The sequence below is a fragment of the Anomaloglossus baeobatrachus genome, chromosome 7 (genome assembly GCF_048569485.1).
Source record: "Anomaloglossus baeobatrachus isolate aAnoBae1 chromosome 7, aAnoBae1.hap1, whole genome shotgun sequence".
NCBI classification, from domain to species: domain Eukaryota; kingdom Metazoa; phylum Chordata; class Amphibia; order Anura; family Aromobatidae; genus Anomaloglossus; species Anomaloglossus baeobatrachus.
The window spans coordinates 106,273,320-106,287,570 of NC_134359.1; the positions used below are offsets into that span (position 1 = coordinate 106,273,320).

The following is a 14,251-nucleotide window of genomic DNA, read 5'->3' on the forward strand; positions in this document are numbered from 1 at the left end:
AAATCTAGAAAATCATATTGCATGATTTTTAAATAATTAATTTTCATTTTATTGCAAAAATTAAGTATTTGATCACCTACCAACCAGCAAGAATTTTGGCTCTCACACACCTGTTATTTTTTTCTTTAAGAAGCTCCTACTCTGTACTAATTACCTGTATTAATTGCACCTGTTGGAACTTGTTACTTGTATAAAAAGACACCTGTCCACATACTCAATCAATCACACTCCAACCTCTCCACCATGGCCAACAGCAAAGATCTGTCTAAGGACACTGGGGACAAAATTATAGACCTCCACAAGTCTGGGATGTGCTACAGGACAATAAGCTAGCAGCTTGGTAAGAAGGCAACAACTGTTGGTGCAATTAATAGAAAATGGAAAAAACATAAGATGACTGTCAATGTTATTTGATCTGGGGCTCCATACAAGGTCTTGGCTTGTGAGGTAAGGTTTTGAGAAAGCTCAGGAATCAGCCCAGAACTACATGGGAGGACTTGGTCAATGACCTGAAGAGAGCTGGGATCATAGTCTCAAAGATTACCGTTAGTAGTACAGTAGTGGAGGAAGAAGGATGAGTACAACCCCAAGAACATCAATGAAGCATGGGGGTGGAAACATACCACTTTGAGGATGCTTTTCTGCAAAGTGAACAGGACAACTGCACCGTATTAAAGAGAGGATGGATGGAGTCATGTATTGTGAGATTTTGGTCAACAACCTCCTTCCCTCAGTAAGAGCATTGAAGATGGGTAGTGGCTAGTCTTCCAGCATGACAATGACTTGAAACACACAGGCAGGACAACTAAGGAGTGGGTCTGTAAGAAGCATTTCAAGGTCCTGGAGTGGCCTAGTCAGTCTCCAGATCTGAACCCAATAGAAAATCTCTGGAGGGAGCTGAAATTCAAAGTTGCAAGCGACAGCCCTGAAACCTGAATGATCTGGAGAAGATCTATATGGAGGAGTTGACCAAAATCCCTGCTGCAGTGTGTGCAAACATGGTCAAGAACCACAGGAAACATCTGACCTCTGTAGCTGCAAACAAAGGTTTCTGCAACAAATATTATGTTCTGTTTTTCTCTTGTATTATATACTTATTTAATGCAATAAAATGCAAATTAATGATTTAAAAATCATGCAATTTGATTTTTCTGGATTTTTTTTATTCTGTCTGTCACAGTTGCAGTGTGCCTACAATAAAAATTACAGACCTCTCCATTCTTTGTAGGTGAGAAAACTTGCAAAATCAGCAGCGTATCAAATACTTATTTTTCTCACTGTATGTGTGTAGATAGATAAACAGATAGATAAATAAGATAGATAGATAGATATATATCACTTAGAAACTTGCTTCTCTTGGGCAATGTTACGTTTCTACACTTGTCAAAGTCACAGCAAAGCTTGCACTGTGGCTATATGTAGAAGACTTATTCCCTTACCGCGAGGTCCAGCATGCCATTCTTGTGGACAAAGTTGTTGGTGCCATCTATATGCTCTGTGTCCTCCAGGCTGCTGTAGTTAATACAGGAATCTGTTAGGCTACGTGGTAGATTGGCACAGGCAAGAGGTTCATGAGGCATCTCAGGGATGGGCACTTGATTGCACAGCTTTCTCATGTGATCAGCGAAAAAGTCAGCATAACCAACGTTGAATGAAGCAAGAGTGGTGTTGAATGTGGCCACCGTTATGGTTGAAATTTGAGATCTCACTGGAAAGAATTAGGGTTCCTTTGTGGTTATCGAGTCCAGATACCAGCATGATATTACTTAACACTTATAAATATTCACACATACCATCTTTAGATGTGTTCTCTCCATGACTGTTGGGGTGGTCTGGAAGATCGCTTAGCAAAGTATGATGTGAGTGAGAATGCCTGGCACTCAAGCTCTCCATCTCGGTAGCAGTATCGGAGCTTCCACGCCTGGTAAATTTACCTATAGCACCAGGAAATATGTTAGAACGTTTACAAATATCAAGAACTGTCCTAGATCCCAGATAATTCACCCCTCATTCTAATAGGTTACGTGGCTATAAGTAAACTGTTGGGGCTCAATCCCAAAATGAAAATACAAGGACAGCACGTATAAGGACGACTGCAAGTACTATACCCACCTATAAGGACTGCAAGTACCATACCCACTAATCTTATCTGCCTTGAAGCGCTATATGTTTTATAGAAAGTCATAATGAAAAGCCACTAATAGTATAATTGTGCATCTTTTTTACAACTCCACTGTATAAAACCACCAATTACTATTTTATTTGGTCTATTTACTCTATCTTAGATCACTTATCAAGGAAAGAGAAGTTAAAACGAGTCTAGCTTCACATAATCCATCAACCATGAAGACTCAGATACTCCTGACAATGTAGGAACTTCTAAAACTGTCCACTTTGATTAAGCTTGTCCAGACTGCAACATTTTGATTTTCAGACTCTCCAATCCTTAACAATAAGCCACCATTTAGTATTAGCAGAAATCATGTTGTAAAATTGGAATACATTTTCTCTGTCCTCATTTTTCAGAAATTTAGCATGTCATCTCTAATCTATACACGTCGATTAGGGATTTTTTGTGAAAAATGTGGAAACAGTTCTAAAACACATTTTTCACAAGGCTGACAAATTATACCTTACAATACATAGCCTACAGCTACCAAACCTATCAAACTCACCTAATATTGTGGTTTGCCAGCCCCCTTTCTCAATAGTGCGCCTGTCCTCTCCAATACCAGAAATACTCCCAAAGGAAAACGTACTGCGGGTTGGGGAAACATCCAAGTGGTCCTCGTGCAGGAGAAAGGGCATCCCTATCCTACGCTGTCGCTTCTTCCCTTGGTGGTGATATGGTATTGATCCCTTACGCTCTCTATCATCTCTCCGGGTTCTCAGCTGCAGAAGAACAAATATAGATCATTTATAGCACTACAATTATTTTTTATTTGATACATTTAAAATTACGACAATATTTCAAGTTTTGCGTAAAAGGATGCATTGTTCTTACTATAATCTTAAGAAGAGATTTCTTACCCTTTTGAAAATGTTGATTCCAATATCTGAGGAGAGGTCTGGTATTGCAGATCTTCGGAGATTGGTCAATGATACTTTGGCATATGGCTCTGTGCCCAATGACCTGTCTTCTTCATTACATTTGGTCATATCCTTTAAGATAAAAACTTTCCATAAGAAGATTTTCCAAACTACAACTGTTTTTAACAACTTTAGGGAAGAGCTTACATCCGTCACTTACCTGACTTATGGACCATTTTGCCACCTATTTAGTTAAAGGGAATCTGTCGACAGGTTTTTGCTATATAAGCTGAAAACAGCATGCTTGCAAGGGTTAAAACGAAGAATTTATAGAATTTAGGGATGCCTGTATTGTCATGGTCTAATTTGTTGTTTGCTATGTTTATTTAACCAACAGGACTTATTGCTCAGACTATAATGTCACATGTAAGGCAGTTCGGCACACCTCTTCCACTGATTGACACCTCACTGTCAATGTATGATTTCTATAGAGAGCCTGGTGTGGGCAGGACAGCTCTCTCAGCTCTACTAGATGGCTAACTCTAAAAATTCTGATTTTGTCTGATTGGCTATAGCCAGTAATCTAAGGATACACCATTGGATTCAGGATCTCTTTGTCTACATTACGCTCATCTCAGATGAGGTAGAAAAAAACTGCTGACAGATTCCCTTTAAATGTAGGTAGATAGTCAATTAAATAGAATGTGTATATTAAAGGGAACCTGTCAGCAGAAATTTCGCCCAAAACCTAAAAGATTCCCCCTCTGCAGCTCCTGGGCTGCATTCTAGAAAGGTCCCTGTTATTATTGTGCCGCATGTGAGACCAAAATAAAGGCTTTATAAAGTTGTACCTTTTTGTATTCAGATAGTGTAAATGTGACACGGGGGCGGGCTTTCTGGCGTCCGTTATTTTGCCTCCTGGTCCTGCATGCCGCCCCCATCGCTCCTTTCCATAGCTGATGCACCGCCCACTGCTCCAGCCATCACCGCGCATGCCCAGTGCCAGTCTCACGGGACTGAGCAGTGTGACCGCTGGTGACGTGTGCGCAGGCAAGTGATTATGGGCGGGGCTGTGATTGTTATCAGCAAGTACCCGCCCATAATCTCGTGAGCGCGCAAACCTCACCAGCGGTCACATTGTGCTCAGGGTAGTGCTAGACTGTATGGGCTGCTTCCAGGGATGACGTCCCTTTTGTCACGTGATAGTATTTTGAACACGCCCCTATCACGTGACAAAAGGGATGTCATCCCTGGAAGCAGCCCATACAGTCTAGCACTACCCTGAGCACAGTGTGTCTGACCGCTGGTGAGGTTTGGGCGCTCACGAGATTATGGGCGGGTACTTGCTGATAACAATCACAGCCCCGCCCATAATCACTTGCCTGCGCACACGTCACCAGCGGTCACACTGCTCAGTCCCGTGAGACTGGCACTGGGCATGCGCGGTGATGGCTGGAGCAGTGGGCGGTGCATCAGCTATGGAAAGGAGCGATGGGGGCGGCATACAGGACCAGGGGGCAGAATAACGGACGCCAGAGAGCCCGCCCCCGTGTCACATTTACACTATCTGAATACAAAAAGGTACCACTTTATAAAGCCTTTATTTTGGTCTCACATGCGGCACAATAATAACAGGGACCTTTCTAGAATGCAGCCCAGGAGCTGCAGAGGGGGAAGCTTTTAGGTTTTGGGCGAAATTTCTGCTGACAGGTTCCCTTTAAGGTTTATCTAACCTCCTCAAAGAAAACAACTCCTTGTTTCACATAACTACCAACTAGTCTTCAACTTTCATTTTATAAATGGCAATTATGAAAACTCAACTCTGAAAGGTTCATAAGGACAATAATTTTAGTTTTGATCCATGAGGATCATGTGTTAGGACAAAACTATGAGTCTCTCATTTATGCAACTATCAGCTTATATTTTAAAATATGTACGTGCTCTAAAAAAGTATATATCTGTTTAAGGGGAACACTATTCTCCTTGCGGAGACTGACACACCAATCCAGCATGCCAGTGGTGAGGAGACTTTAAGCCGCAATGCACCTCTGGGAAATATGAAATAGATGCCACTAGAGTTTGTCTACTCACTGAGGAGACAATTTGTATATCTGTTTATTAATATTTTATCTCTTACCTGGGTTTTATGGGTGTTTACAAGGGAAGGTGCTGCTGCCACCATTGAGCTACTGCGAGGTCGTGGGAGTGGGGTTTCCTCAGGTTCAGGAGACTTTTCTGGTTTCTCTTCCAGCATATGCCTAAGTCGATGAAGGTAGTACATAAGTGACCACTGAGTCCCTTCTTCTGACCAGTGGGGCTGCAGTAAGCACCTCAATACAGCCACATCAAAGTAAGTGGCATATCGAGACTTTTGACATGGAGGAATCACTAAAGATAGTCTGAAAATTAAAAGCAAAACTACCATAGTTAACATTAAAAAAATTAAACCACATCTGAATGAACAGATATTAATCACAAAAATGTAATTCTCACCTTGGAAAGGGTAGTACTCTCTCCTGTGATGTCTGGGATGTAGTGCAACCATCAAATGAGTTGGCTCTCTGGCAGCTGGATACGGTGGGTCTAGGAGGCACCAAGTCTTCTGGATGAGCAACTTCAGAAACCACATCAAACCCCTTGTGCATTAAAAGAAACTAAATGGTATATGCTTACCGTTATAACAGCAGATGGTTACATCAATAAAATATGTTTTTGCTTTACATATACAATAAACACATTGTATCTAGGACTGGAATTTCTGTATTATCAGTCACATATAAAGCGGGCTATACACGCAACGACATCGCTAACGAGATGTCGTTGGGGTCACGGAATTCATGACGCAGATTTGGCCTCGTTAGCGACATCGTTGCGTGTGAAACGCACGAACGAACCGTTAACGATCAAAAATACTCACAATATGGTTGATCGTTGTCCAGTCGTTGTAATCCCGATTATCGTTGCTGCTGCAGGTACGATGTTGTTCGTCGTTCCTGCGGCAGCACACATCGATATGTGTGACACTGCAGAAACGAGGATCATCACCGTACCTGCGGCGGCCCACAATGAGGAAGGAAGGAGCTGAGCGGGATGTTCGGCCCGCTCATCTCCGCCCCTCTGCTTCTACTGGGCGGCCGCTTAGTGATGCCGCTGTGACGCCGAAAGAACCGCCCCCTTAGAAAGCAGGCGGTTCGCCGGCAACAGCGACATCGCTAAGCAGGTAAGTACGTGTGACGCGTGTAAGCGATGTTGTGCACCATGGGCAGCGATTTGCCTGTGACCCACAACCGACGGGGCAGGTGCTTTCACCAGCGACATCACTAGCAATGTCGCTGTGTGTAAAGCCCATTTTAATATCCTTCTTTCTGCACCAGACGTGGGGATTGCAGGGACAGCGTAAAACCCCATTTGAGTACTTTTCTTTGTACAGAAGTGAATGTTATAAAACTGGTGGATCTCTACATGGAAATCAAATTCTGGATGAAATATCAAACCTTTTCTTTATCATAGCTCTCCCTCCTACATCGCAATACAAGATCTAAATACTGAAATAAACTCCCTCACATTGGATTGTCCTAAAATATGGCACTCACTTATACAGTATCTGTATTATTACTTGGTTATATCTGTTACATTTTAGTTAAATTATTCCAATTGGAATTTTTGTTTGTTTTTATTTCTTTTTGCATCATTTAACAGAAATGTCTTATTAATTAAAGGACAACTCCAATCATCATCTCATTAAACTAGTGTGATAAAAACAAGCATCTTCATTACATGTCAACAGGATTTTCATTTACTTACTAATGACCATTAATATTTAAAATTGGCAAAAGATTGGTAACTTCATGGAGGCACAAAACCACTAAACACTGAATAATTGCTGTTGTGTGAATACTTATGATTGATTTGTTTTTTAGTACATTTGCAAATTGTAAGCCACAGGCTAAGTGCGGCTTTATGAGATGATTAACCATTTCTCAGGAAGCAACATTGTCTTCCCGGTGGTCTACAGTTTCCTCCTTTTCTCGCAAGTGCTCCTGGGTACTCCATTCACATGCAGTATACAGAGGGTGAATTAAGTAGTTGTTACTGACATCTGGTGAGAAATTCATGCCAATATCTCCTTTAGAAATATATTTACTTAGAAATTTGGTGATGTGCTCAATACTTATTTCACCAGCTGTATGTCCACTACTTGGATATTGATGCTCAGTCCTTAGGAGCACTGTGGCTCAGTGGTTAGCATTGCAGTCTTGCAGAGCTGGGGTCCTTGGTTCAAATCCCACCAAGGACACCATCTGCAAGGAGTTTGTATGTTCTCCCCATGTTTGTGTGGGTTTCCTCCCACACTCCAAAAACATACTGATAGAGACTTTGGATTGTGAGCCCTAATGGGGACAGACTTGCCAATGTATATAAAGAGCTGTGGAATTAATAGTGCAATATAAGTGAATAAATATATATTATTAGGAGCTGTGCTGTTCCACCCCATACACTGTCTGCCGCCAAAAATGATCATAGCTTATCAGAAGGGTTGGACTTCCACCAAGACGATAGGTCATCAATATAAAAGTAGTCGACATTCCCTTTAACTGTCCTGGTATTTGCTTGAATAAACTGACATTGCACATCTGCACTTTATTTACACATATTATTATTTAATGCACTATATTTACACATATTATTATTTACACATCATTGCTGAAAAGGTTTTTTTTTTGCTTTTTACTCCATTTAGTCAGGTTACTTTATAGCAGTGCTGAAGCAACTGAACAGAAAAAAAACTGGTACATGTCTTACCTCTGTGAGTCCTGTGCTCTGTTTTGGGGAATCTATCACTTTGTTCTGACTGTTACATGGAGAACTTCTTTTTGCTAAAATGCAGAAAAATGTAACATTTTCCTAAATCAGGCATGGAATATAGATGGAATGGAGAAGATTTGTTAAGATTTGTTAAAAAGTAAAGTGGAGTGGTCTTTCGTTTTCCAAAGAGCTCTTAAAAATAAAAGCAAAATCTGAAAGAATTTGTACAAACTGCTCCACTTATCTTTAGAACCAGTTTTGGTACATGTTCCACATTAGACAATGCACATGATATTGCCACCAGTGCCATAACTAGAGTTCGATGGGCCCCGGTGCAAAATTTGGACCTGGGCCCCCCCTCTATGTTGGTCAGATGTATGTATGTGTATCTATACATTTAGCATTCTAAATCCTATAAAGACATACGAGTTGCCCTCCCCTTCATTATATAGTAATGTCCCAGATCCTGTTCAAATACTTCCCTTTCTGGGCTTCTTCCTGGTAAATATATTCCCCATCTTGGTATATATGTCCCCACCCTCATAGATATGTACCCCATCCTGGAAAAAATGTCCCCATCTTGGTATAAATTCCTCCCTTCCTGGTAGATATGTGCCCCATCCTGGTAAATGTTCATCATCCTTGGCCTATCCTTGTATATATATCTCCCATCCTGGTAAATATATCCCTCATCCTGGTATATATGCCACCCATTCTGGTATATATGCCCCCATCCTGGTAAATGGCCCGCTCCTTGTATATATAGCCTCATTCTGGGCCCCTCCTGGTATATATGTCCCCCTTCTGCTATACATGTCCCCCTCCTGGTATATGTGATGCCCCTGAACTAGTCAGGTTGTCACAGGGTACTGCATTCCTATCTCTTTTGGTGCAGAGCTCAACCCCTCATGGTTCTGGGATCCTAACCTTTGGTATTGCTCCATCAGCATTCAAATCCTAACCACACCTTGCACCACATCCTGTCAGGCACACCAGTGGGTGGTCCAGCTGGAACAGGCCCACCCGCCAAGGGGTCAGACAGACTGGTGGGAGGGGCTGAGTCAGTTGAGTGGTAGCCCTCAGAGAGTGAGGAGCTGGAGGGAGTTAGAGCTCCCAGGGAGACGTTGGCTAGGTCGCAGATGGTGGTCTGGGACCGGAGGAGTCGGAGACCCGGTTGCAGGGTATTAGAGAAGGGTGCCCAGACTTAGTTTGGGAGAGTGGTCGGCATCGGAAAATGTAGTAACTGAACCAAGACCGAGCATGGCGGAGTACTGGACCTTAGATCAGGGAGTAGCTTCACGCAACCTGATAATAAACCTATGGAGGATAGTCTCTTTATGAACTTTCCCCAAGAGCTCAGAGATTGAAGGCATCAACACAACGAGGGGGATAGGGCTTTCCAGCTTATGCAGCCCACTGAGATCCCAAGTGTCAGCCATCGAGAGCACAGCTCCTTTAACTAACCGTAGGGAGCGGGGCCCCGAAAGCTTCAGGCTGAGGGGTCACTCAGAACATCAAAATTCTAGTGCATGAAAGCAGGTTACAGACCATCAGCAATACCAACGGGAGTGGACTCCCGGACGAGCTACCTTGAAGTGGCAGCAGCACCCAGAAACTTGATTTACTACTGTGTCAAAGTCTGCTTTATGGTCACATCAACACCAACACGGCCTGAGTGAGTACGCTGCCTTCCCTTGCGTTCAACCTGCACTACGCTCCCCTACCTTCCACCATCCAAAGTCCCGGGGCCTCCCCTACCCGTGAAGGGAACGTCATCTGGCTGCCCCTCTCCATCTCCCGCGAGTACTCCCATTGGCAGCGGTGGTACTCCCCTTACCGCGAGCCACGGGTGGTGTCACGAACATTAATCCCCTTTAAATTGCCCCCCTTTCATTTTTGGGTGACCCAGAGCCCCCGGGTCCGGAGACCCTACAGCCACAGCAAAACCCGGATCCAAGCAGTCCGACTGCTGCAGGGGCGGTACATATACATGTCCCCATACTGGGCCCCTCCTGGTTTATATGTCCCCTCCTGGTATATATATCTCCCTTGTTTTCCTCCTGGGTTGCTCCTGGTATTTATTTGTGCCCCTCCTGGTATATGCACTCATCCTGGGAAATATGTCTTCGTTCTATTTCTAATGGGAAAAAAACACAAAACATTGAACTCAACCTTCCTAGCTCCCACGTTGCTCAGCGTCCTCCTGTGTAGCCAGCCCACAGTGGCCAGCAGCTAACATCAGCGTCCCTGCTATAGCGACATCTGACGTCACTGTCATGTGCCTCCCTCAGTCACGTGGCCGCCGATGTCTGCTGCCAGCCAAACAGTTGGACGCTTGCATCGTAGTACAGGGACATGACAGGTCTGCACTGTGATGCATTTCAGCTGCATGTGCGCCCATGGACACACATTCAGCTGAAGCAGGGGCTAGAGTCAACCCCGGGCCCATTCCCCCCCTGATTGCCAAATTGTTTACATGTTAATCTGTTAATAACAAATTGCCATTATTCTGTACTAATTTGTCAAATGGACACAAATATTCAATGTTTACAAATTACAACAGCAAATTAGAGAACTGCATCAATAGAAGATTAAGATCTTTGTCAAGTCATCAATTATGTGATGGCATGTAACCTGCTTGTCTGAAGTATCCAGAGTAGAGTTGAGTGATGTTTGAGTCGAACGGTTCGCCAATTTCATGTTCGAGTGATTTTGGGGGGTGTTCGAGTCGTTCGACGAACTCGAATGATTTGCTTAAAGTTCGGCAGTTCGAGTAACGTTCGAGAACGGTTCGATCACCAAAAGCGTGGCTTTTCACAGTAAGGCTATGTGCGCACGTTGCGTATCTGCATGCGACCTGCGTCCCCAGCACAATCCCTCTTTCCTACTCACCGATCACGGGCGTCTCGCTGCATGGCTGTCAGAAATCTCCGGCGGCATTTTCCTCTTTTGAAAATGGCTGCGGCTTCATTATTCAATCAGGTATTCCATGCCTTCCTCACCCACCGGCGCCCATGATTGGTTGAAATCAGACACGCCCCCACGATGAGTGACAGCTGTCTCACTGCAACCAATCACAGCCGCTGGTGGGCGGGTCTATATCGTGCAGTAAAATAAATAAATAAATAATTAAAAAAAAAATGCGGTTCCCCCCAATTTTGATACCAGCCAGGATAAAGCCACACAGCTGGAGGCTGGTATTGTCAGGATGGGGAGCGCCACGTTATGGGGAGCCCGCCACCCTAACAATATCACCCAGCAGCTGCCCGGAATTGCCGCATCCATTAGATGCGACAGTCCCGGGACTCTACCCAGCTCATCACGAATTGCCCTGGTGCGGTGGCAATCGGGGTAATAACGGGGTTAATCATTGCAGGCGTCTCCCTGAGATACCTTCTAACCTGTAAGTAAAAGTAAAGAAACACACACAACGAAAAATCCTTTATTTGGAATAAAAGACAAAAAAACACCTCATTTACCTCTTTATTAATCCCCAAACAACAATCCAGGTCCGAAGTAATCCACACAACACTGTCATCTCTGCTATATGAAGATGACAGGAAGCATCGTAGAACACGAGCGCTTTGTGTCCTTTCCACGCAGCACCTGAAGTGAGCCGCGCTGTCACTGGAGACTTCACTCTGCATTACAGAGGTCAAGATAACCAAATCTTCCTATGCTTCTCATTACAGGCAGTGGCTCAATGGTTAGAGCTACTGCCTAGGGAGCATTAGTTCATGAGTTCAAGTCCTGGCCACCCAGTGAAGAATTTAATTTATTTTTAAATTATAATTATTATTTATTTCTAATTATAATTTAATTTAATTATGCACTGAGGGGAGGAGCCGGACATCAGCTGTTAGCCGCGGGCCACACCTCTAAAATCGGAGCAGTTCACGGAATGAGGCTGCATTGCTCTCTCCTCTCTCTCTTCTCTCTCTTCTCTCTCTCTCTCTCTCTCCTCTCTCTCATCTCTTTCTCTCTCTGTCTCTTTTTTTCTCTCACTTTTTCTCTCTCTTGTTCTCTCTTTTTCTCTCTTTCTCTCTCTTTTTCTCTTTTTCTCTCTTTTTCTCTCTCTCTCTTTTTCTCTCTTTTTCTCTCTTTCCCTCTCTTTCTCTCTCTTTCTCTCTCTTTTTCTCTCTTTCTCCATCTCTCTCCTCTCTCTCTCTTCTCGCTCTTCTCTCTCTTCTCTTTCTCTTCTCTCTCTCTCTTCTTCTCTCTCTCTTCTCTCCTCTTCTGTCTCTTCTCTCTACTCTCTCTTCTCTGTCTCTTCTCTCTCTCTCCCTCTCTCGTCTCTCTCCCCTCTCTCTTCTCTCTTCTTCTCTCCTCTTCTCTCTCTCCTCTTCTCTCCTCTTCTCTCTCTTTCTTCTTCTCTCTCACTTCTCTCTCCTCTCTCCTCTCTATCTCCTCTCTCTCTTCTCACTCTCTCTTCTCTCCTCTTCTCTCCTCTTCTCTCTCTCTTCTCTCTCTCTTCTCTCTCTTCTCTCTCTCTCCCTCTCTCTTATCTCTCCTCTCTCTCTTCTCTCCTCTTCTCTCCTCTCTCTCTCTTCTCTCTCTCGGCCGGCTAAACTATCAGCTGCTGCTGTCGGACAGGAGTCTGCACAGAAGTGTGTAGTTTTTTGGGGGGTTTTTGCACTGATGCATCAGCTGATTGTATAAATGCCGTTTATACAATCAGCTGCAGTGTCATGTGATTCAGGCCCTTGAACCTGACTCATCATCTGATCGTTTTGCCTTCCAGCACACCGATCAGATGATATTGGATCCGGATTGTACCGCGTGGGACCCTTGACCCAGGATTACTGCGGAGGGGGGGGTTTATTTCAATAAAGATGAAGTCACTAATTGTGTTGTGTTTTATTTCTAATAAAAATATTTTTCTGTGTGTTGTGTTTTTTTTTATCTCTACTAGAAATTCATGGTGGCCATGTCTAATATTGGCGTGACACCATAAATTTCGGGCTAAGGGCCAGTTGATAATTTACAGCTAGCCCTAACCCCATTATTACCCAGCGAGCCACCCGTCACCAGGGCAACTGAAAGAGTTGGATACAGCGCCAGAAGATGACGCTTCTATGAAAGCGCCATTTTCTGGAGCGGCTGCAGACTGCAATTCGCAGCAGGGGTGCCCAGAATGCTTGGGCACCCTGCGCTGCGGATTCCAATCCCCAGCTGCCTAGTTGTACCTGGCTGGACACAAAAATAGGGCGAAGCCCACGTCATTTATTTTTTTTAATTATTTCAAGAAATTCATGAAATAATTAAAAAAAAAAGGGCTTCCCTATATTTTTGGTTCCCAGCCAGGTACAAATAGGCAGCTGGGGATTGGGGGCAGCCCGTAGCTGCCTGCTGTACCTGGCTAGCATACAAAAACATGGCGAAGCCCACGTAATTTTTTTGGGGGGGGGGCAAAAAACTCCTGCATACAGTCCTGGATGGAGTATGCTGAGCCTTGTAGTTCTGCAGCTGCTGTCTGCTATCTGTCTGTATGCAGGAGAGCAGACAGCAGCTGCAGAACTACAAGGCTCAGCATCCTCCATCCAGGACTGTATGCAGGAGTTTCCCCCCCCCCCCCCCAAAAAATGACGTGGGCTTCGCCCAATTTTTGTGTCCAGCCAGGTACAACTAGGCAGCTGGGAATTGGAGTCTGCAGCACCGGTTGGCCCGAGCTTTCTGGGCTCCTCTGCTGCGAATTGCAGTCCACAGCCGACCCAGAAAATGGCGCTTTCATGGAAGCGCCATCATCTGGCGCTGTATCCATCTCTTCCAGCAGCCCTGAAGCCGGGTGGCTTGCTGGGTAATAGTGAGTTAATACTAGCTTTGTTTTACTAGCTAGTATTAAGCCAGAGATTCTTAATGTCGGGCAAGTTTGACCCAACCATTAAGAATCTCCAAAAAAGGGTTAAAAAAAAGACACCACACGGAGAAAAAATACTTTAATAGAAATAAATACACAGACACATTTGAGACTCCATATTTATTACTCCCTCTCAACCCTCCACGATCCTGGTCTTCTGTCTTCTTTCTCCTTCAACCCATGCAGCTCTGCTACATCAGACAGCACTGCATGGGAGGAAGACGCTGCTGCTCCCCGTGCAGTCTAATCACTCAGTGATAGTGAGCAGAGGCTGCGGGCTGTAAGCGGTGACGTCACCGCTGCCACCGTTACTATAGCAATGGCAATCTCCGATAACGTGATTCCCGGTGCTGCTATTTACCGGCTGTGGCAGCCAGTCCCTGCATGTGGGCTGACTTTGTAAAGAGCGCCCACATGCAGGAACGGGGAAGCAAACCATGTGCCAGAGCATCTCGCCGGTACACAGAGATGCTGGAATGAGCACCGCGTACCGGAGAGATGCACTGACAGGACCTAGCATGACGTCTAGCCATGTGACCAGTCTGTAGCCAATGAGAA

At 44.4% G+C, this 14,251-nt stretch overlaps 1 protein-coding gene across 10 annotated transcripts in view; it reads right to left on the reverse strand.

Moving 5' to 3' along the window:
- UNC80 (unc-80 subunit of NALCN channel complex) overlaps positions 1–14,251 on the reverse strand; it is a 288,351-nt gene that overhangs the window by 251,945 nt on the left and 22,155 nt on the right. For 6 of the 10 annotated variants that reach the window (XM_075317549.1, XM_075317547.1, XM_075317554.1 and 3 more), the window contains exons 6-12: positions 7,834–7,907; positions 5,524–5,684; positions 5,168–5,429; positions 3,031–3,162; positions 2,676–2,892; positions 1,794–1,934; positions 1,440–1,708 (exon numbers count right to left, since the gene is read on the reverse strand). In XM_075317549.1, coding sequence (XP_075173664.1) covers positions 1,440–1,708; positions 1,794–1,934; positions 2,676–2,892; positions 3,031–3,162; positions 5,168–5,429; positions 5,524–5,684; positions 7,834–7,907 — 1,256 coding nt within the window. The remainder of the gene's footprint in view (positions 1–1,439; positions 1,709–1,793; positions 1,935–2,675; positions 2,893–3,030; positions 3,163–5,167; positions 5,430–5,523; positions 5,685–7,833; positions 7,908–14,251) is intronic. The other 4 variants (XM_075317556.1, XM_075317555.1, XM_075317548.1 and 1 more) reach the window with 2 other exon arrangements.